General features: G+C 41.1%; 1 protein-coding gene across 4 annotated transcripts in view; it reads right to left on the bottom strand.

Moving 5' to 3' along the window:
• Positions 1-23,817, bottom strand: part of rsph10b (radial spoke head 10 homolog B) — an 80,848-nt gene that overhangs the window by 13,700 nt on the left and 43,331 nt on the right. For all 4 annotated transcript variants that reach the window (XM_080206814.1, XM_080206815.1, XM_080206817.1 and 1 more), the window contains 8 exons: positions 15,995-16,106; positions 14,414-14,493; positions 12,751-12,899; positions 10,647-10,754; positions 9,128-9,295; positions 7,600-7,680; positions 4,212-4,275; positions 1,504-1,635 (listed from right to left, as the gene is read on the bottom strand). In XM_080206814.1, coding sequence (XP_080062940.1) covers positions 1,504-1,635; positions 4,212-4,275; positions 7,600-7,680; positions 9,128-9,295; positions 10,647-10,754; positions 12,751-12,899; positions 14,414-14,493; positions 15,995-16,106 — 894 coding nt within the window. The remainder of the gene's footprint in view (positions 1-1,503; positions 1,636-4,211; positions 4,276-7,599; positions 7,681-9,127; positions 9,296-10,646; positions 10,755-12,750; positions 12,900-14,413; positions 14,494-15,994; positions 16,107-23,817) is intronic.

Here is a 23,817-nt window from a genome sequence, read left to right as displayed (position 1 = left end):
TTCCCCAGTTTAGCAACCTAATCCTAGGATAACACTTGTCCTTTTCCATGAGTATCCAAAAACTTAGAGAATTGTGGTCACTGTTCGCTACATGTTCCCCCACTGCAACTTTGATAACCTGACTAGGCTCGTTCCCTAGTACCAGGTCCAGTATAGCTCCCTCTCTAGTCGGACTATCTACATATTGTTCCAAAAAACTTTCCTGGACCCACTTAAATTCCTCACCATCTGGGTCCCTAGCCCTAAGGGATTTCCAGTCAACATGAGGAAAATTAAAGCCCCCACTACGACAACCCTATCATTTCTACATCTGTCCAAAATCTGCTTACATATCCATTCTTCAACTTCCCATGGGCTGTTGGGAGGCCTGTAGTACATTCCCATCATAGTTACTGCCCTCTTCCTGTTTCTGAGCTCCACCTATAGTGCCTCGTTACAAGATTCTTCCAAGGTATCCTCCCTTTGTACAGCTGTAATATGTTCTCCAATGAGTACTGCAACTCCGTCACCTCTCTTGCCTTCTGTCTCACCTAAAACACCTATATCCCGGAACATTTAGCTGCCAGTCCTGTCCCTTTTTTAACCAAGTTTCCATTACACAGCAATCACATCCAAGTTCCATGCATGAATCAAAGTCAAGATGTGCGGGTTAGGTGGATTGGCCTTGCTAAATTGCCCCTTAATGTCAGGAGGACTAGTGGGGTAAATAATTGGGGTTACAGGGATACGGCCTGCGTGGGGTTGTTTTCGGCGCAGGCTCAATGGGCTGAATAGGCTCCTACTGCGTTGTAGGGATTCCATGATTTAGTGATGATGATGGATAGTTGATAGGAGACTCAGGGCTAACAGGAATGTAAGAGGGCACCGGTGCTATCAGATGCGAAGAAGGATGCCAGGTGTATGATTCGGAGCGACCATCATGTCACTTTCTTCTTGAATAGTTTCCACAATCCAAACAGCTGCGCAGCCATGTTAAGAACTAGTATTTTGAGATCATATGGCAAATCACTATTTGCAACACCCCACCCCACCCCCGATTCCTTCTAGGATATAGAATTGACACTACAGCCCTTCAATAAAAGACCCTTGTGCTTTCTTGTCTAAGCTGTGGCAGCTGTTTGTGTAGTGCAGCTGTTAATTCTGGGCAGGCAGCTCCTTCTGAAGAAGCCAAATTGGTGCCACAGACTAAAACTTTTGCTGGAAGTTTTGCAGCATCGAGAAATGTAGCCAGTGTTTAAAATGAGAGCCCTGTCATCATAATGATGTTGTGATCTAGAGGAAGGGTCCAATATTATAAATGTGATCCAGTAGGAAAAGAATGAGCAGAGTGAGCAGCTGAAAGGCAGAGTGAGAGACATAAGCTGTCATGCACCATGAACTGAGAGTTTGAGCAATGAAGCCTTTAATGTGACATGGGGTGTATGGCAACAAATGGAAACAAAAAATAAGGAAATAAAAAAAATTTCCCAAGCTTGAAAATAAAGTCAGCTTCACTGTATTCACCTGTTTCGTTCACAGGGACCTCAGACGCTATTTTGCTGGCAACCCTGGTAGATCCAGCTGATGTTATTTTATGGCTTTGTTCCTCGTATTTCACAGCTGCCTTTCCAGAGATTGGACCACCTTTACTTTGATCTGCATAAATCAATAACAAGCAATTGTAAGGACCTATGAAATTACTGGGGCAATGTCTGCAAACATATCAATTTCATAAAAACATTACAGTATAGGAAATAGCATGGAGGGAGACAGTGGGGCGTTGTGGTAATATCGCTGGACCAGAGGGTCAGAGAATCCAGAGGCTCAGAGAGAATTTTTCTAGTTCATGCTGAATTGTCTTGAGAAGGTGGTGCTGAACTGCCTTACTGAATACAAATTAGTCTTTTGCTAGGGCAGTTAAGGATCAGCATGCCTGTGGATCTGAAGCCACATATAGATCAGCTAGGAACTGCAGAACATCAATGAGTCAGAAGGACTTTAATAGCAGTTCAGTAATTCCACAGTCACTTTTACTGACAATAGCTTTTTATTCCAGATATGTTTGAGAGTTTAAATCCCCCAGCTGAAACCCAGCTGAATGATGAGATGTCAAATCATGAGTCTGAGTCATTAGTCCAGGCCACTGGATTATTAATCCAATAAAATGACCACTATGAAACTCAATGCTGATTCACTGAGATTCCCAATACTTCTCTGATGAGGGGCAGGATGTGGCGGAATCACTGTGGTAACAGGAATGGTGGGATAGGAGTTCCAAGCATTTCTGAATCTTTCCTTCATTCATTTGAATGAACGGAGCACTAATTTCAAGGGGAGCCACAAGAAACTGGCAGGGGTGGCCTGCTCTCCTACAACCATCCTCCAGCCACAAATGATGGACAGATCTTGCTTTCAGGATCCCAACATGCTTCCAAGGATCCTGCTTCCTTCTAGCTGTTATCAAACCTCCATTAATGTTCAGAGGTTTAACTACAGCACACTGGATACATATTTGGCAGGGGTATATTTGCAGGATTATTGAAGAAAGTGAAGTAGAAAGGGTCAAAAGTTTCAAGTTTTTAGGTGTCCCAGATCACCAACAACCTGTCCTGGTCCCCCCATGCTGACACTATAGTTAAATAAGCCCACTGTGCCTTTATTTTCTCAGACGACAAAGGAAATTTGGCATGTCAGCTACAACTCTCACCAACTTTTACAAATGCACCATAGAAAGCATTCTTTCTGGTTGCATCACAGTTTGGTATGGCTCCTGCTCTGCAGGAAACCACAAGGAACTACAAGGGGTGTGAATGTAGCCCAGTCCATCACGCAAACCAGCTTCCCATCCACTGACTCTGTCTACACTTCCCGCTGCCTCGGCAAAGCAGCCAGCATAATTAGAGACACCATGAACCCTTTCTTTCTTTCACCTTCTTCTGTCGGGAAAAAGATACAGAAGTCTGAGGTCATATACCCATTGACTCAAGAATAACTTCTTCCCTTGCATTAAGTTGATCTTTCTCAACAACCTAGCTATGACCATACACTACATTTTGCACTCTCTCGTTTCCTTCTCTGTGAAAGGTATATCAAAGGGGCGGTGAGAGTAATTGGAAGCTCTTTCACATTCTAAAGCAGTTATGATTGGTTGAATGGCCTCCTACTGTTCCAGATCATTCTAAAGTCCTACATGAAAACCTAGAAGAACTACATGCCACCATGATACATGACCCCATTTGATGGAAATGAAAAAAAATGTACCATAAGGCTCACTTGCTGAGCCTAAACGGGTCATTATAAGTCTCATATCTGCTACTACTTAGTTCCCAAATAAAAAGCTCTCTAAGCATTCCAACAGGATTCAATGTCCAGATGATTATTAACATGTCCAAGACAGCGCCAGAGCGAGATGACTTCTTGCAAGCTATGCCCAGCATACCTCCAAATTCTATCTTTTACTCTCATTCTATGCTTCTCAAACTTCATTCTAACTCTTTGAAACTCTCTAACAATGCTTTAATTAAGTTAATCTTTCTCTATGCCCTAGCTATGACTGTAACATTGCGTTCTGCACTTTCTCATTTCCTTCTCTATGAATGGTATGCTTTGTCTGTATAGTGCACAAAAAACAATACTTTTCACTGTAGGCTAATAATACATGTGACAATAATAAATCAGATCAAAACGTATATAGGTCAGCACTGCATTAAGCCAAAATTAGGTCTGATTTAGCTCTTACAACATACTGAAATGGCCTGTTCTAGATCACATGTAAAGAAAATCACTGAAACAGTTGTTTTCTTTTTATCAGACAAAAGATTGTTTCAATGGGTGAATATATCTGTTTTTTGATTTCTTGCTTATTTACCTCTTCCAATTCTACCCAACCCTCACCCCTCCCCTGGAGGAATACTGGCTTGCAATAGGATAGGGTGCTATCAGACTTTCTCCCTGCTTATCTCAGGAACAATCTGTACAATTGTGAGACCCCTTAACTGTCAATGCAGCTGAGATTAGCTAATTTAGTGAGGGCTGACCACTAAACCTGGGATTTCCCACTCTTTAAAGGTCAATAAGGTCAGTTGCTCACTGACTTCACTGATTTAGCAGTGAACGACGGGACAGTACTGCAGTTATTCAATGCATTGCTTTGTACCGAACTGAGAGAGACAACTTTTTTCTGATTTTATAAAATACTGAAATTATTGCACGCATCGATGTACTAAACTTACCATGATGGCCAGATGATTTTGAATTCTTCACAGCTGCAGAGGGAGGAGCTTTACTTTTCTTTCTCTGAAACAAACATACAAGTTAATTTTTCCTCATCTATATGCTGTCACTTAACAATGTAATCCAAGCACAAGAGGATCCACCTGTCTCTCTGGCAACAGTCTGAGATTAAGCCAGTCTGTTTGCAATCTTGTTGGCATATTTGACCCCAAGATCCACTTCCAACCTCATATTCTCATGATCATTCTGACCTCTCATTTCCAATTCCATAACATCACCCCAACTTCACTTCTGTCTCAGCTCATCTGCCCTTGAAACCCTCACTTGTATCTTTGTTGCCTATATGTTTGACTATGCCAAAACATACTTGGTTGGTCTCTGACATTCTACCATCTGTAAACTTGAGGTCATCCAAAACTCTGCTGCCTTTATCTTAACACATATAGGAATAAAATCCACATTTTGGAATAAATGGGTGCTTTTCTGGTTGGCAGTTGGTGACTAGTGGTGTGCCGCAGGGATCGGTGCTGGGGCCTCAACTGTTTACCATATACATAGACGATCTAGAGGAGGGGGCTGAGTGTAGGGTAACAAAGTTTGCTGATGACACAAAGGTGAGTGTAAAAGCGAATTGCATGGAGGACGCGGAAAGTCTGCAGAGAGATCTAGATAGGGTGAGTGAGTGGGCAAGGACCTGGCAGATGGAGTATAACGTTAGCAAATGTGAGGTTATCCACTTTGGAAGAAATAATAGTAGGATGGAATATTATTTAAATGGTGAAAAGTTGCAGCATGCTACTGTGCAGAGGGACCTGGGGGTGCTTGTGCACAAATTGCAAAAACTCAGTCTGCAGGTGCAGCAGGTCATCAAGAAGGTGAGTGGAATGTTGGCCTTTATAGTGAGGGGGATAGAATATAAAAGCAGGGAGGTCTTACTGCAACTGTACAAGGCACTGGTGAGGCTGCAACTGGAGTACTGCGTGCAGTTTTGGTCCTCTTATTTGCAAAAGGATATATTGGCCTTGGAGGGAGTACAGAGAAGGTTCACCAGGCTAATACCGGAGATGAGGGGATTAGCTTATGAGGACAGATTAAATAGACTGGGCCTGTACTCGTTGGAGTTTAGAAGGCTGAGGGGGGATCTTATAGAGACTTACAAGATAATGAAGGGGCTAGATAGGGTAGAGGTACACAGATTCTTTCCGCTGAGAAAGGAAACTAGAACTAGACGGCACAGCCTCCAAATAAGCCGGGGGGGGGCACTTTAGAACAGAGCTGGGGAGGAACTTCTTCACTCAAAGAGTAGTGAATCTCTGGAATTCTCTGCCCATTGAAGTGGTGTAGGCTACCTCGTTGAATATGTTTAAGTCATGGGTAGATAGATTTCTGACAGACAAGGGAATTAAAGGGTTATGGGGAGCAAGCGGGAAAGTGGAACTGATCCACTTCAGATCAGACATGATCTTATTGAATGGCGGGGCAGGCTCGAAGGGCTAGATGGCCTACTCCTGTTCCGATTTCTTATGTTCTTAAAAAGCATTCACTTTTCATTCCTATATGTGCTGACCTACACTGACTCCCAGTCAAACAACATCTTGACTTTAAAATTTTCATCCTTGTTCGCAAATCCCTGCTTTGTTCAAATATATAGATTTGATTAGATATATAGATGATATACAGATATACTTCAAATGCTTTGACAAAAGATCATCTGGATTTGAAGCGTCAGCTCTATTCTCTCCTTACAAATGCTGCCAGATTTTCTGCATTTTCTCTTTTGGTCTCAAATCCCTCCAGGGCCTCACTCCACCCTGTCTCTCTAATTACCTCCAGTTCCACAATCCTAAATAAGTGTCTATACTCCTATAATTCTAACCTCTTGCAGATCCCCAATTAACTTGGTAACCACATCTTCAATTGTTTAGGATCCAAGTTTTGGAACTCCATCTCTACATCTCTCTGCTTTTCTCCTTTAAGATCTATATATTTGACGAAGCTTTTGGTCAACTACTTAATATCTCCTTATGCAGCTCAGCGTCACTTTTTATTTAATAACGCTCCTGTGACGTGCCTTGGGACACTTTATTGCACTAAAGGTGCTATATAAATACAAATTGTTGCTATAGTAGCTTCTCCATATATGCGGCAACACCTAGCCTTTCCTCTCTGTCAGCTGTCCAAATGGATAGATAAGTGGAGCTGAAACCACAATCAGATCAGCCATGATCTTATCGGATGACACAGCAGGCTCAAGAAGCCAAACATGCGACTCCGGCTCCTAACTCTTGCGTGTTTGTATCCCATTGACCCTCCAATACTTCTGTATTGTCTGGCACTCAGTTTTGGATAAGCCAAAATTTCTCCAGCAGAAGTGGCAAGGCTGAAGCCATTATGTGCAGTTCCTGCCCCAGTTCTACATCCTTCCCAAAATTTCAATCCCCAGCATTGCCACTTTTTCAGTTGGGAAATCCTATTTGACTCTTACTTGCTTCCAATTCAATTCCATATCCACGTGTGCATCCATCATTGCTGCTGAAACCCTCATTCATGCCTTTGTGACTTTTAGACTCAATTATTGATGGCATTGGTCTCCTGTTTTCCGTCTAGCATAAATATTATCTGTTCATCCAAAGCTCTGTTGAAGTACTTTTCATCCACCGTCCGTACTGGCCAATTTACATTAGATTCCAATCAACTCCCAAACTAACAGCTCCAATTTAAAATGATCTTATGTTGTATCAGAACCCTTGATGTCATTGACCAGTGGTGTAACATTTCCCAGCCCTACAACACATACCCTAATTCCCCACTCCAAACTACCAATTCCGTTGTCTCTGACCTCTGCCTCACTATCGACAACCAAACCCTTCAGGGCTCCACATTCTGGAATTTCTACCATATACTCCTCAGTCTCTCCTCCATTAAGACCCACATCTTTGACCAACATCACCCTTCTTTGGTTGTGTCCAATAACTCCCTAATGCCACCCTGAAGCACCTTGGGATTTTTGTTTTATTTTACAGGTACTCTATAACAAGTTGTTGCTGTTGTTGTCTGATGATATCCAGAAATAATAATAAATTATCATCCAGAGTTCCTTCTGCTGATTATTATCCTGTAATCCAGCTGCAAAGTGCAATGGCTGGATGTCAAGTGAGAAAGGATTCATTGAGTTAAAGTCTGAGCTCACACATACAGTGCCAACTTTGGTTCCACTGCACCTGTGGGAGCATACCCTTGCAAAGGGCTACTACCTCCTGAGGAGAGACTGGCAAAGGTGCATTCAAAAAAGCACCAAAAATTTGCATATAAAATATCATAAATTTTGAATGTAAATAAATAAGACGTAACCATAATTTAACCTTCTGATTTCCTCCAGGTACTTACGGTAGATTCTCCACGTTTCTTGGCTGTGGATTTTGTGGTTTGTTCATTCGTATCTGCTGGCAATGATTCATGGGTAATGATCTGATTGATTTAAGAAAAAAATCGCTGTGAAGTTTTACTCAACATTCTAACTAAAATAAATAAATGGGTATTGAAAATCTAATATATGGTATCACTATTAAAAGCATTTTGTCAGATTTTTTGCATTAAGTGCTGTAGTACAAATTGCTCATTACTGTACCTAATCAGAATGATAAGGTCATACAGAAGAATAGTTTTGATCTCTTATGTCATATGTATAAAAATCAAACATTAGGAGAGCCAAATTTGTCTTTGAATAAATTTTAAAGAGCAATTCACATTTTTGTTTAAACAGAAGTTATTCTTTCATGGGATTTGAGGGTTGCTGGCAAGGTCAGCATTTGTTGTCCATCCCTACTCAGCCATGAGACGATGATAGTGACGTGCTTTCTTGAACCGCTGCAGTCTGCTGTTAATCAACACTGTCAGGTCTGCGGGTTATACCGATGCCAGATGGATGGCAGCAGTTCAGGCAGTTCAAGATGTTGGCTCACCACGATCTTCTCAAGGGCAATTAGGGACAGGCACCATTCATGTTCACATCCCATGAAAGAATACAATAATTGATTTATGATAGGCAACTTCCTATCAGACTTTCCTCCTCTTCCACCCAAGCTGGGCACCAGAAAGTGTTTGGGAGCACCAGGACTGACATACTGTAAGAATTTCTCTGTGTTACAGCATGATAGGGCAGTTCTGTTTAACAGCTCATCCTAAAGACAATGCCTGCAATAGGGCAGCATTACCTCAATAGTACACTGGGAAAGTCAGCCTGGATTATGTGCTTGTGTCCCTGGAGTGTCACTTGAGCCCTCAACCTCTGATTCTGAGACAATAAACCATTCCCACTTATTGAGAAGTCTAAGACAAGAGGACATAGCCTAAAAATTAGAGCCACACTTTTCAGGTGTGAGATTAGAAACATATCTACACACAGTTGGAACTCTCTACTGTAAAAGCCAATTGTTGTTAGTTCAGTTAGTAATTGTATTTGAGAGTGATAGATCTTGTAAACCAAAAATGTATTCAGGGAAAGAAGGCAAAGTTGAATACATGGGGTTATGTCATAGATCAGCCATGGGTTAATTGAATGGCAGAACAAATGTAGATCAAATTTATTTTATAAGGATCTTATTCTTATTTAGCTTGCAGAACAGCTGTTATTTAAAAAGGCTAATACATTGGGTGGGAGGTTTAGGGGGGATTTGAGGAAAAAGTTTTTTACTCAGAGGATGGTGACGGTCTGGAATGTACTGCCTAGGAGGGTGGTGGAGGCAGGATGCCTCACATCCTTTAAAAAGTACTTGGACGAGTATTTGGCCATAACATTCAAGGCTATGGGCCAAGTGCTGGCAAATGGGATTAGGTGGGCAGGTCAGGGCATTTCATGCATTGGCGCAGACTCAATGGGCTAAAGGGCCTCTTCTACACCCTGTAATCTCATTACCTGCTCTGAGGGTGCTTGGACCACTTGCACAGATATGTCACTTGCTACGTGTATTACGTTCATTTCAACTGAAGTTCTGGAGGATGTTGCTGAATTCTCGAGCAATCTTTTAGTCACATACAACTCTGCACATTCAAGAAGGGCTTCCAGAAATTCCAAGAAAACCATCTGAAAAAAAGATTTGCTACTCACATCATCAAATGATAAAACATTTATTAAGTTTGTAAACACTTTGTAACTAGAAATTTCACAAGTTTCACAAAGGGCAGCATGGTGGCAGAGTGGTTACCACTGCTGCCTCAGTGCTAAGAACCCAAGTTCAATTCCAGCCTTTGGTGACTGTCTGTGAGGAGTTTGCACGTTGTCCCCATGTCAGAATGAGTTTCCTCTGGGTTCTTCGGTTTCCTCCCACAGTACAAAGATGTGCAGGTTAGGTGAATTAGTGGGGTAAACCTGTGGGGTTGCAGCGATGGGGCGGACGTGTAAGATGCTGTGTTGCAGAGTCGGAACAGACTCAGTGGGTCAAATGGACTCATTCTGCACCAAAGGGGCTCTATAATGAAGTTTGCTTTTGAATTTTTCACACTAGCTTAAAAACAAAACTGAGAAATTGCAGAATGTTCCAAATAATATTGTAAAGTGATTACTGTTGTAATGTAATCAAACACAGCTGCCAATTTGTCCAATGTAAAATGCACCTTACATTATGGTTCAACACTGTACGATTCAACACTTTAGTGAGAACATGCCCCTGTCTACATCAATGGGAACAAAGTAGAAATGGTCGAGAACTTCAAGTTTCTAGGTGTCCAGATCACCAACAACCTATTTTGGTCCCCCCATGCTGACACTATACTTAAGAAAACCCAAAATGCCTTTACTTTCTCAAAAGAGTAAGGAAATTTGGTAATATCAGCTATGACTCTCACCAACTTTTACAGATGCAGCATAGAAAGCACTTTTTCTGGTTATATCACAGCTTGGTACAGCTCCTACTTTGCCCAAGACTGCAAGAAACTACAAAAGGTCGTGATGTCGCCCAGTCCATCACACAAAGCAGCCTTGCATCCATTGACTCTGTCTACACTTCCTGCTGCCTCAGAAAAGCAGCCAGCATAATGAAGGACCCCACGCACCCCAGACATACTCCCTTGTACCTTCTTCTGTCAGGGAAAAGATACAAAAGTCTAAGGTCATGCACCAAATGACCCAAGAACAGCTTCTTTCTGCTACCATCAGATTTTTGAATGGACTTACCTTGTACTAAGTTGATCTTTCTCTACCCCCAGCTATGACTAACACTACATTCTGCACTCTCTCCTTTCCTTCTCTATGAACGATATGCTTTGGCTGTATAGCGTTCAATAAACAATACTTTTCACTGTATACTAATACATGTGACAATAATAAATCAGATCAAATCAAATATTTTCAAATTGTTAATTGCTTGCAGTCTTATCCCAGAGTGTGAAGGATAAAGCTTAAAATCTTTAGCTCCTTAAATGAAGACCTATTATACCTCTATGTTCATGTTATTGTAGGTTCCATCAGACACTGCAGGGTTATCCTTAGACAAGATCTTTACTATCTGGGTTGCTGTTAATTCCTTGCTCAGTAAATTGAGATCCTGCAGTTACAAAATGACATGAAGAACAGGATAAATGTACTTTTATAAACATGAAAAAAGCAAGAATATTCAGAATTTAGCAAATTTTAATTGTAAAATATCACATTTTATTTGCCATGGAACTTCCCCTCCCACAGGGATGGGTTAAATGGCCAGCACTTGATGATTATCCAGCACACCCTGATGTGAAAAGCATTGAAATGGGCTAGGATCAGATGCAGCTGTCAAGCTGCATGCCAATGCTCACTGATTCAGCTTACCTGTGGATAACAGTTACTTGGACAAGAAAGTCTAATGAGCATCCAAAAAGTATCAACACTTTCAGGAGAGACAGAAGAGATGGCAGAAAATTTCACCCCTTCATTTCCAGGTTTCCACTACCCTGGGAGCAATTAATGCTGCAGCCCATGGATTTCTCTTGTCAAATAATATAACACTAAACCTTTTCCAATGCAACAGCTACTTATCTCCACCTGCTGGTTTTGATGTCTACACCTGAAGTGAGAATGAAACTCCACTTACATGGTTCACTTAAGTACTGTTTGTGAACAGAATTTCCATTTACCTGACGAAGGAGCAGCACTCTAAAAGCTAATGGCTTTTACCACCAAATAAACCTGTTGAACTTTAACCTAGCGTTTTGAGATTTCTTACTGACCTCACTTACATATGTCTTACGGTATTTCATTATTCCTTTTCTCACCAAAATTTACTTCTTTACTTCCTACTGCTACAGTATCATTTTTTTTATATTTATTTGTAGGACATGGGCGTCACTGACTGGCCAGCATTTATTGCCCATCCCTAGTTGCTCTTGAAGGGCGGTTGAGAGTCAACCACATTGTTGTGACTCTGGAGTCACATGTAGGCCAAACCTTTGCAAAATTACATTTCCCAAGAACACAAAGTGAAGGGCAAATCCAGTTTGGTCTGGCATCCACAAAAAAGATGTAATTGGATTATAGTATCATAGAATCATAGAGTGCAGAAGAGGCTATTCGACCCATCGAATCTGCACTGACACAGATGAAATACCTGACCTCCCACTTAATCCCATTTACCAGCACTCGGTCCATAGCCTTGAATGTTCTGATGCGCCAAGTGCTCATCCAGGTACTTTTTAAAGGTTGTGAGGCAACTTGCCTCTACCACCAGCGCATTCCAGACTGTTAACACCTGCTGGGTAAAAACGTTTTTCTTCACATCCCTCGAAACCTTCTGCCTCTCATCTTTAACTTGTGTCCCTTCATGACTGACTCTTCAATCAAGGGGAACAGCTGCTCCTTATCCACTCTGTCCATGTCCCTAATAATCTTGTACATCGGGTCCCCTCCTCAATCTTCTCTGCTCCAACGAAAACAACCCAAGCCTATCCAATCTGCCTTCATAATTTAACTGTTCCATCCCAGGAAGCATCCTGGTGAATCTCCTCTGCACCCTCTCCAGTCACATCCTTCCTTTAATCTGGCAACTAGTACTCTAGCTGTGGCCTCACCAAAATTCTGTACAACTCCAACATGACTTCCCTACTTGCATAATCTGTGTCATTATATGAACCGTTCTATAGGATTCTTGCATCCTAAATACAACTGAGAAAGTCATAATAAGAACCTAAGGATGCTTGTAATGAAATTAACATTTTGTTGAGGTAAGACAATAAGGTAAAAAAAAATCTCCTGCTTATGTATTCAAAATTATGCTTTAATACTAAATAAAGGTAAAGCTACAATTGTATCAACAAAAGTATCAAAGTTACAAATGAAGAGATCTGTATTACCATCCATGGGCTTACTTTTAAATGTTCACTAATATTTTTATTGTATTATATTAGTCATTTTATACAGAAAGAATTTGAGGGAGCAAGTTACTGTTAAACATTAATAATTTAGTATAGTAGCATTATGATAATATAACCACATCAGTGACTATTGATAATCTTTAACATTATAGTCAATTGAGATATATAATTGTTGCACAAAACAGACCAAAAATGTACCTTGAGCATCCACATGAAGTGCCTCATTGTCATAATATTGGTCTTGGGTGGCCTGCGATTTTGTTCGCAGTAGGCTCTGTACACCTCCCAGCACTTATTTATATAGCCAAGTGCGATTATAATAGATTGATTTTCTTGAAACAGATTCCCTGCATCAAAAGAGAATCCATCAGGATTCAAAGGACAATGGGAAAATAGCAGAGTTGGTAACATTTATTTTTTAACCTCTCAATTTTTCCTTTTAAATTTTACTTTCACTATGCCTCCCTTTGGGACACCAAACAATAGTAATTTAATTAACTATTCATAAACCTCTAAAGTTTATATTGTTTTATGAAAGAAAAAAAGGTATGTCCTTCATTAGTTATAAGAATGTGAAAATTACATTGCCAATATGTTTTACTACATCCATCCATTAGTGCAGAAAGAAGTTATTCAGCCCATGGAGCATGCACCGACAACAATCCCACTCGTATCCTATTGCCATAACCCCAAGTATTTACCCTGCTAATCTTCCTGACATTAAGGGGCAATTTAGCATGGCCAATCCAACTAACCTGCATATCTTTGGAGTGTGGGAGGAAACCCGAGCACCCAGAGGAAACCCACACTGACATGGGGAGAATGTGCAAACTTCACAGGGTTATCCACGGCCAGAATTGAATCTGGATCTCTGGTATTATGAGGCCATGACGTGGAGATGCCGGCGTTGGACTGGGGTAAACACAGTAAGAAGTCTCACAACACCAGATTAAAGTCCAACGGGTTTATTTCCTAGCAAAAGCCACTAGCTTTCGGAGTGCTGCTCCTTCATCAGGTGAGTGGGATTTCAGTTCACAAACAGGAGTTGTGAGGCACAGGGATAACCATTGTGCCACCAATTTTCAAAACAATTGAACAAAACAATTTTCAGCTGCAATTGTGTATCCATGTTTTCTCAGGCCAGTGAAGATGACTATTTAATAAATTCTGAAGTACAAGATAGTTTAGATCTGAAAAACAGATTATGTGGACAACCAACCCACAAAGAATATCTATCCTGCTCAACATAATTGTCTATGGTGTGTATAAATTCATAAGAAGTTCACTATGTGGAAGTGTTGATGAGCAATTTTGTTACAACTCTGATTTTAATAACTATATGCAAATCTTTTATTAATAAAATATGAAGTTGTATTGTCTCTAGATGAATGTCAGAGTTGTATGTGGAATTACTCTCATGTGCTGCATGTATAATGGGCACATATACATGTATAAACTGAAGTTTGTCTTGACAGCCATCAGTTTGCTGATAATATGCATAGTGCAAAAATTTGCAAGTCAAAGAATACCTGAACAAAGTGCGCCTGGACTTCACATCAAAGACAACAAAATGTAATCAGCTATATAAATGAATGGAATGATTCATTATGTATGGAGGAAGGGCTGCAATGCCATTTCTTATTTCAGTGTGCAGAGCACAGGAAGAACAATTGATAAAATAATTCCCAGCAATGATCTCATAATCCTCAGCACACCAACTGGATCCAAATCATTCCTATGAAACTTCAGAATATATTCTCACAATCCTGTGTTCTGTTCAGATTAAGCAAAGTGGAAGCATGGCAGATCATTGTGCACTCAGTAGTTAGTTTATTACTATGCATTTGTAAATTGTACCTACCATTAACTTCGCAGGCATAAGGAATAAGGTTGTTTGTCATTAGCTTTGATAAACAAGCAGCAAGTATTGAACCATGGCCTCTGAAATGAAAATCATCATTGTGACTAAGGATATTGATTCAATTTAAGAAAGTTATAGTAGACAAGAAACAAATTACATTTTGGGAATTTTATGCAATATGTTTTCTTTGAGTGAGGTTCATTGGTATAACTGGACTTTGCATCCTTTTTGAGTCATGGTTGCTACTCTAGCCTGAAATGCAGTGTGCAAATGTACCACGAGTTAAACACTGCTTTGTAGGTGATGTCACAATATATATTCTATCTAAACAAACCTTGATCTATGAACAAGCAGAAAAATTGATTTATCTTTAAACAGATCAAGAATACTCAGTTCAAACAGTCTACTTACAGTAGTTGCATCCTTGATTGGCATTCATGGAGCAATTGAGGCAAATAACACAGAAGCATTTAAAGGGCAGCTAAATAAACGAAGGAGAAGGGAATTGAGGGCTATACTGATGGATGGATAGGAGGAAGTTCAGGTGGAACACAAATGCCATCACGGGCTATCAAAACAGACAAAGGGTCATCTGGACTCGAAACATCAGCTCTTTTCTCTCCTTACAGATGCTGCCAGACCTGCTGAGATTTTCCAGCATTTTCTCTTTTGGTAAGACTGAGTTAAACTTCAAGAACCAACAGTTTTCAAATGCCAACCCTTACAGAATGGACATCATCAGACAATGTGAATATTTTTAATTGCATGTCATGCGATCCTCAAATACTGTGATTCAAAACCAAAATGCATGATCAACATTAATTGTGGAATTTTCTTTCCTGGGTCCCAATTTCTTCATGGAGATGAAATGTAGGTTGAGAACCCAGAATGTCAGCGATTGGTTTCTGAGGGGATTTTACAGAAAGCTGCAGGCAGGCACAGTGAAAGACTGGCAGCCCCACAGTCAGAGGTGGATGATGCCAAATTGTTCAGGGAGGTGAGAAGACAACTCCATGCTGGTCCTGGCCATAAAATGGAGAATGTAACAAGGTCCAAAAGGGTTAGGGGACATCACACACAGAGGAAAAGCGTTCCCATTAACAGTCTTGCTGTGGTTATGCCTGTTTATCACTGCAGTGCCAATCCCACTGAATGGCACCTTCAGCTCCAACAGCTATACAGTCTGCAGCTGAGAAGCCGTCAATCTTTCGTGAATGGCTTCCTGGTTTGGACAAGAACCCCATGCACTGGCTGGAAGGTCCAAGCCTGGTCAGGACAATGTCCTTAATTAAATCCTCCGGGAGCTTAGTCAGCTATCTGCCGAGGCCAGTTAGGTAACCAGTACCACTGTCACCCTGCCTCCTGCAGAATTCTGTCGGATATTGGGATGGTCCTGATGGCATTTCTCTCTCATTTTTTGGACCCCACCTCCATATTTGCCTTTACAGACCTTGAAAATGTACTCTAACATATAATTAATTTGTACATTAATAGCCAATTTAAAATGGATGGAAAGAAAATGGATGGGTAATTTACAGCACTTTTCTCATATGAGGCAGCAGCTAAATACTAGTCTCTTACTCGAGCTCCTTGTGATGAATGTGGTATGCCAGAATAATGACATTGCTCAGGAATTTCCCCAGCAGCAACGTATCAAATGGAGAGTGAGTTTCTTCCACTGAAGTGAATTTTCCTGCAAAAGTCAGAAAACTTGCGACTTAATATTTAGCTTTTTCTGAAGAGTAAATGCTCAAGTTCAAGTTATTTTGAATTTGTCACACTGCACAGTTAGTGAATTCAAAATTTATGGATATAGCAATCTTGATTCACAAAGAGTGAAATGAAAGATTAGAATAGGGAATATCCTTTATCAATTAGTAATTTCCAGATCTGATAGTCCACATTTCTTTTATTCATTCAAGGAATATGAGCTTCGCTGGCAAGGCCAGAATTGGGCGGCACGGTGGCACAGTGGTTAGCACTGCTGCCTACAGCGCCAGGGACCTGGGTTCAATTCCCACTTGGTTGACTGTCTGTATGGAGTTTGCATGTTCTTCCCAGTGCGTAGGTTTCCTTCCACAGTCTGAAAGACATTCTGGTTTGGTGCATTGACCCGAACAGGTGCCGGACTGGGCTGACAAGGGGAATTTCACAGTAACTTCATTGCAGTGTTAATGTAAGCCTTACTTATGACTAATAAAGAAAGGTTTTCATTGCCCATCCCTAATCGCCCTTGAGAAAGTAGTAACAAGCAGCATCCACAGTGATGTTCGGAAGGGAGTTCCAGGATTTTCCTGGATCAGTGACAGTGAAAGAATGGCGATATATTTCCAAGTCAGGATGGTGAGTGGCTTTCAGGGGTACCTCAAGTTGGTGGTGTTCCCATTTATCTGCTGCTCCCTTGTCCTTCAAGATGATAGTGGTCGTAGGTATGAAAGGTGCTGATATACTAATGGATGTTTACATTTTAACTTTTTTTCATGTAAACATACAAAATAGGATCAGAAGTCAACCATTCAGCCCCTCAAGTCTGCTCTGCCATACAATAACATAATATCAAAGAAACATAGAAACTAGAAGCAGGAGTAGGCCATTCGGCCCTTCAAGCCTGCTCCACCATTCATCTTGATCATGACTGATCCTCGAATTCAATATCCTGAATCCTCCCTTCGACTCATATCCCTTGATTCCTTCAGCCCCAAGGGCTACGTCAAATTTCTCCTTGAAATCAGATGTTTTGGTGTCAACTACATTCTGTGGTAGTGAATTCCACACATTCACCACCCTCTGGGTGAAGAAATTTCTCCTCACCTCAGTTCTGAAATGTTTACCCCTTATCCTCAAACTATGACCCCTAGTTCTGGACTCTCCCAACACTGGGAATGCTCTTTCTGAACCTAGCCTGTACATTCCTGTTAGAATTTTATAAATTTCTATGAAATCCCCTCTCACTCTTCTAAACTCCAGTGACTATAATCCCATCTAATCCCAATATAATCCTCATATGACAGACTTGCCAACCCAGGAATCAACCTAGTAAACCTTCACTGTACTCCCTCTATAGCAAGGACATCCTTCCTCAGATAAGGACAGATATCAGCTTGGTATGGTTCCTTACTCTATCCAAGACCACAAGAGATTACAAAGAGTCATGAACGAAGCTCAGTCCATCACTCAAACCAGTCTCCCAACCACTGACATTGTCTACACTTCCCGCCACCTCTGAAAAGCAGCCAGCGTAATTAAGGGCCCCACGAACCCCGGTCTTCCATCATCTTCCATCAGGAAAAAGATACGAAAGTCTGAGACACATACCAGCCGACTCAAGAACAGCTTCTTCCCTGCTGCCATCAGACTTTTGAATGAACCTACCTCACATTAAGTTGACCTTTCTCTACACCCTAGTTATGACTGTAATGTTACATTCTGCACTCTCTCCTTTCCTCTGCTATGAACAGTATGCTTTGTCTGTATAGTGAACAAAAAGTAATACTTTTCATTGCATACCAATACATGTGACAATAATAAATCAAATCAAATAATAAATCAAAACTGCACACAATACTCCAGGTATGGCCTCAACAACGCCTTATACAATTGCAGGAAAACATTCCTATCCCTATACTCAAATCCTCTTGCTACGAAGGCCAACATACCATTTGCCTTCTTTACTACCTGCGCACTTACTGTCAGCAACTGATGTACAAGGACTCCAAGATCTCATTGAGTATTCGGCTCTCTCAATTTACCCCCAATCAAGTAATAATCTATCTTCCTATTATTGCTACCATAGTGGATAACCTCACATTTATCCGCATTATACCACATCTGCCATGCAGATGCCCACACACTGAGCCTGTCCAAATTAGACTGAAGCATCTCCGCATCCTCACCACAGCTCACCCTCCCACCCAACTTTGTATTATCTGCAAATTTGGAGATAATACATTCAGTTCCCCCTTCTAAATCATTAACATATAATGTGAACTGTTGGGCTAGAGATCCCTGTGGAACCCCAATAGTCACTGACTGCCAATCAGAGAAAGACCCATTGATGTCAACTCTATGTTTTCCATCTTCTAACCAGCTTTTTAATCCATGTCAAGACATATCTGTTTGTGTTAAGTTCCACATTTGCATCTACCCCGATAACCTTCGATTCCCTTGCCTATGAAGTATCTAGCTACCTCTGCCTTAAACATATTAAACATGATCCTGTCCTCAACATTAAGTTCAGCTATTTTAGTGAGGTAGGATTTCACTTCTTTAGAGGATCGTCCTTGGAATCAAACATATAGGATCACATGCCTTATTTTGGATAAGTTTGGATTTTTTTTGGGTCCAGGCTTTATTTAATCTGCCCTGCTGATACTGGCTAGGTCTCCAAAAAGTTTAAAGTCATCGCAAATTCTTTCAATGCTGTTAAAGGAGCCAGACTTGAGGGCAATGGGAAGTAATTCAGTGCATCAGCATTAGCCATCTAGGTTCCAGGGTGGTGTTCCTGAAGATATTAATAGTTCATCAATAAAAAGGCCCAGCTTTGTATTTGAGCAGAGGCAAGGGGGATGGCCTTGTCCTCTTTGAAGAGGCCCAATAAGAGTTCATGGTCGGTCACGATAATAAAACGGTCAACCATAGCCATATTGGAGCTATTTCACATCAAATATGACCACCAAACTTTCATTCTCAATTTAGAATACTTTCGCTCCGCATCTGAAAGGGTCCTGGACATATACGTGGATGGGCTTTTCTGTCTTGCCTTTCCAGCGATGTGATAGAACCGCACCAACTCCGTACACGGAAGCATCACAAGTTAACATAAGTTCTTTAAGATGACAACAACTGATGTTTAACTCTAGAAAAAGCCTTTGCCTATGGAGCTTTCCAGGACCATCCCTAGTATTTTCATAGTCGGGCATGGAAGGGGCAAACCTTGAAGCCAAACTCAGGATAAATTTTCCATAATAATTGACTAATCCCAAGAAGGGTATTAACTCTGCGATGCTTCTTGGTAGCCTTTACTTTACCTTGTATTGGATATAATCCTTTGCCCTCTACTCGGTAGCCTAAATAGATTACTTTGGCCTCTTGGAAATTGCATTTCTCCCTCTTCAAATGAACTCCCACTCTGGAAAAGCTCTGGAAGACTTCTTCTAGGTTGGCCACATGTTTCCTATTCTGAAACTCCTGTGGCCAAGACATCATCTAAGTATACTGCTACCTTGGGTAATCCTTGAAGGATGTTCTCTGTTGGAGGGATTTGGGATAACCTAGTACTAAAAGACTAATAAATTTGGGATAGACTAATTTAGAAAATAAAAATAATACAGAAAAAACACAAAGTGCCTACCCGTTTTTAGAGGACTTAAACATGTATTTTTTAATGTTTCCTGTAATAAAAGAGTACACTATGGCCAACAGCAGATTGCCCCAAGCATAATGGGATAAAGCTAAGACGAACAATATTCTTTAAGAACAATACAGTCACAGAGCACAGTTTTTATCAGTAGAGGTTACAGACAGTGTAAGCTTCCCAGGCAGCATAAAAAAACAATTTTCCCTGATAAGACAATGAGAAAAAGAACTCTTGAACTCCACTGACTTATGTAGCCAAGATTGCCAGGGGACAGTGGAGATAGGCTTTCCGGATTTACACAGTGGTTGCTAAGAGACAGTAGACGTAACTTCCCGATTTTATGAACCAATGAATTCTCATGCTGTCAGACAGTAGGACATAATTGGCCACAGTAAATAATCTACATTAATATGATTGGTCCATCCTATTAAAATGGACAGAGTAGGCGGGCAGATGATTTCTGAAGAAATGTAATTAGAGAACATCTTGATAATTTAGTTAGAGTAATTTGAGTTCTTTTAAAATCCTTTCCCATATACGTGGACCAGGCCTGGGCAAAATAAAGTTAATCTTCAACCAGAATTTACTGTCTCTGTGAGTTATTTGTATTTGCTGAGGAAAGAGAAATCTAACACAAAAAAGCTAGCATAATACTTAGGTCTCTGAAAAGCTCCGACATTCTCCATAACTCTTGGAAGATGACACACGCTGATGAGATCCTAAAGTGCAAACAGGTGTACTTGTAGTATCCCTTATGAGATTTGCTTATCACATATTTCTGGGAGGACTTGTCCAAATCAAGCTGAAGATAGGTGTGGCTCATATCCAACCTGGGGAATGTCTTGCATACAAATCTTCCATTCAGGGCATGGGGTACTTATCAAGTTTGGAGACCCACAAAGACAAACTGATTTGTCGGGCTTAAGACAGGGACTACAGATGTGGCCCATTCTAGAAATTGCACAGGTCTTATTATATCCAAGCTTTCAAGGCACCCTAGTTCAGTTTCTGCCTTCTCCAGCACAGATTAAGGACTGGTCCGGCTCTGAAATACCTAGGTGTAATGTTACGGTCAACATAGGCCTTGGTTCCTTTTATTTTTCCCACACACTCTTGAAACTTGGCTTTGGCTGTGTCCTTCGACAGTGTTTGCAATAATCCATCACCTGGGAGCTGCACCTTTCTGAATTATGTTCTCTAAAACTCTTAGGGCCATCACTGCCTTTCTAGACTGTCTGGTGGTGACATTAGGATTCCTATGTTAAAGGGGACCCTTTAACACCTGATTTACACAAGCACTCTCCATTGAGGACCCTCCTCCTAATCGGAGGACATTGCTGCTTGGTGTCCCTTGTACTTCCTGAGCTCTTTTTTCTGCACTCTCAAGGAACAAGGCTATTTCAACAGTTTTTTTAAAGTCCAAATTGGGTTCTGCCAATATTTTCTTTTGGATGGTTAGGTCATTTATGCCACATACCAATCTGTCTCACAACATTGTATTAAAAGGTGTAACATTCAGCTATTTTCTACAATCAGGCCAAGGACTCAATGACAGATTCCCCAGGAGTTCTCCCAGCCATGTTGAAGAGATATGGCTTTTTCTTACCAGAAATTTCTTGACTTACAGAGGCTGTCCAGAGGGAAAGATGGAGAAAAAAATTCTCCTCGTCACCAATGTAGTAATTCGGCCAAATGCCAAGTTTCCCATCACCAACACCTTTTTTAGTACACCAAAGGAAAGGGCCATACGTGTGGCTTACTGTCAGACAGTCTTCACCTCAGGACCTACAATAATGGTCCAGGTAGAGTAACAGGTTTTAATCCATGCTGACCGCTTTCCATTGGGCGAGCGCCTGCTCATTCAATAAGGCAGCTAATTTTCTACAAAGCCCATGGGGAGATCCATTGGTGATTCCCATGGCCATCACAACAGATCCTGCTGATCACAGATCCATTGCTCAAAACTGTCCACAATTTGCCGTTAAAATGGAAATCTCATTCAGAGAGGTCTGGTAAGGTAAAAAAGGAAACTTCATACTGGTACGAAGGGAGTGCTCCTCTGAAGTTGGGGTTTCAAGCAAATCATTGTTATGCTGTACTGGAAGATATACTGGCACTTTTACCACGCTACACTGAGCTTGGTGTGCAAGACATCACTAAATGTTAAAATTGGTAATATCTCCCATTTACCAGCATTGACATTTCTCACTAATCTAAAAGCAAACTCTTATGGATGCTGGAAATCTGAAACAAAAACACAAAATGCAAGAAACATTCAACTGTAGAATTTGTGAAAAGAGAAGCAAAGGGGGCAATCTTACGTCAGCGCTCTCTATCTACGAGATTGGCAGTTGCCACTCAAAATCCAACAAAGCCTGGAAATCACAAATTTCAATGGTGCCATCGTGACTTCCGCCACCTGATTTCAAACTATTTTAATAAATTTAAATATAATTAAAGATCCTCCCCTCCCCCACCCCACTATATATTCTCCCAGGTGTATTTTCAAACCTTGCTGACGTAACATTACGTTGGCTGAGTTTACAACCGGTTCATCCAGATGTGAACCAGTCATGGACCTCTTCCGGGGTGTGAAGGTAAGTATAGCCCCGAGAGGGAGGGACATGGCAAGGCAGTGCCAACCTGTGCTGGGGCAGTGCCTGGGACAGATCCTAGTGAGAGTCTTATTTGATGGTTATTTTGGCGGCTGGGGGAGTGGAAGGTTGTGGGGGAAGAAAAAGGGGAGAGATGCTGACTCTGAGCGGGGGCAGAGATGAGGGTTTGATGGGAGAGGGGGTGGGAGGAGATCCCCTGAGGCCTCCACGGTAGAGTAGAGGGGGTTATTTTTTCCTCTGATTGAGGTGCTCCTTAAACAGTGTCCCGATCTCAGTGAAGCCAGGCTTTATTGGCCCCATCCCGAATATGCCCCCTATTCTTTTTTGACAAAGTGCCAGAAGATCTTGAGTTTAAACCGGCCTGTTTCTCTGGTAGAAAAATACATTGGTTTTCAGTCAGACCTTTACATTTTGCCAATTTTTTTGGTAAGATTCTACCTAAAGTTAACATTTCAGGCAGTAATTTTTCATCAGGGCCTGATGAAAGGTCAAAACAAGAAACATGGGCCCCTAACATCCAAGTTCCAGGACAGCATATTGTGGGGTACCCCAAAATCAAGTTGGAATATCCTTTGGAGGTTCCCAGGTAAGGTTTTCATGGCAATTATCCAGAAGTGCAAACTTCTCTGAGACAATCAGCCTGCACTGCGAACTTTCAAAAATTGCATTTTAAATCACAAACTTTGGATATTTCTGACTGGGATACATCAATAGTTATCAGAAAAAGTTAGAAGGCAAACCGTTATGGGCAACTGGCCTTCTCTCCCTTTTTGCCCTATATTTCTTATTTCAACAGATTATCGATATTTTACAGTATGGTTACACAGGCTTGAATAATAAAGGTGCCTGCCTGTAGGATGTCTCTGCAAAGATTTTAACCTCCTCAAGTTATCCAAATGAACAAAATGATTCCAAAAATGGATATATTCCACACACTCATAACTCAGTTTAATACTTCTAACTCCTCACATCTCCATTTCTTTTGAGACTTGTATCCCTGGATCTAGAATGAAAAACATGAATCCCGCCTGTCCGAATGGCCCATGCGCCAAGCGTAATAGCGTACAGGATTCTCAAAATCAGGAACGATTGGGCTTCTAATGACGATCTTAATTGACCCTCTAATTACCGGCGGGCACACTTTTGATGTTTATGAGTGCCTGTCAACTCAAATATCACAAGATGAAGCAATGATAATCAGGAAGCCCTCCCAACATCATCATGCACCATTTCACGCTGCACCATGACTGTCTCACACCTGCATGGCAAAAGTAAATTTCAGGCTAATATTTCAGCTCATGACCTTTCATTGAACTCTCATCAGGCATACATCTCATTACAGAAACTTGTCACTTCCTGCCAGTCAATCTGTTTCTTATCCATTTCACAGTGCTTTTATGCAAAGTTATCTAGTGAGCAACCTCTCAGCATAA

This window comes from Carcharhinus amblyrhynchos, chromosome 18, assembly GCF_965287045.1.
Source record: "Carcharhinus amblyrhynchos chromosome 18, sCarAmb.v2.hapA, whole genome shotgun sequence".
Taxonomy (NCBI): Eukaryota; Metazoa; Chordata; class Chondrichthyes; order Carcharhiniformes; family Carcharhinidae; genus Carcharhinus; species Carcharhinus amblyrhynchos.
Note: the sequence above shows the minus strand (reverse complement) of the source record. Positions and strands in the feature narration are given on the sequence as shown.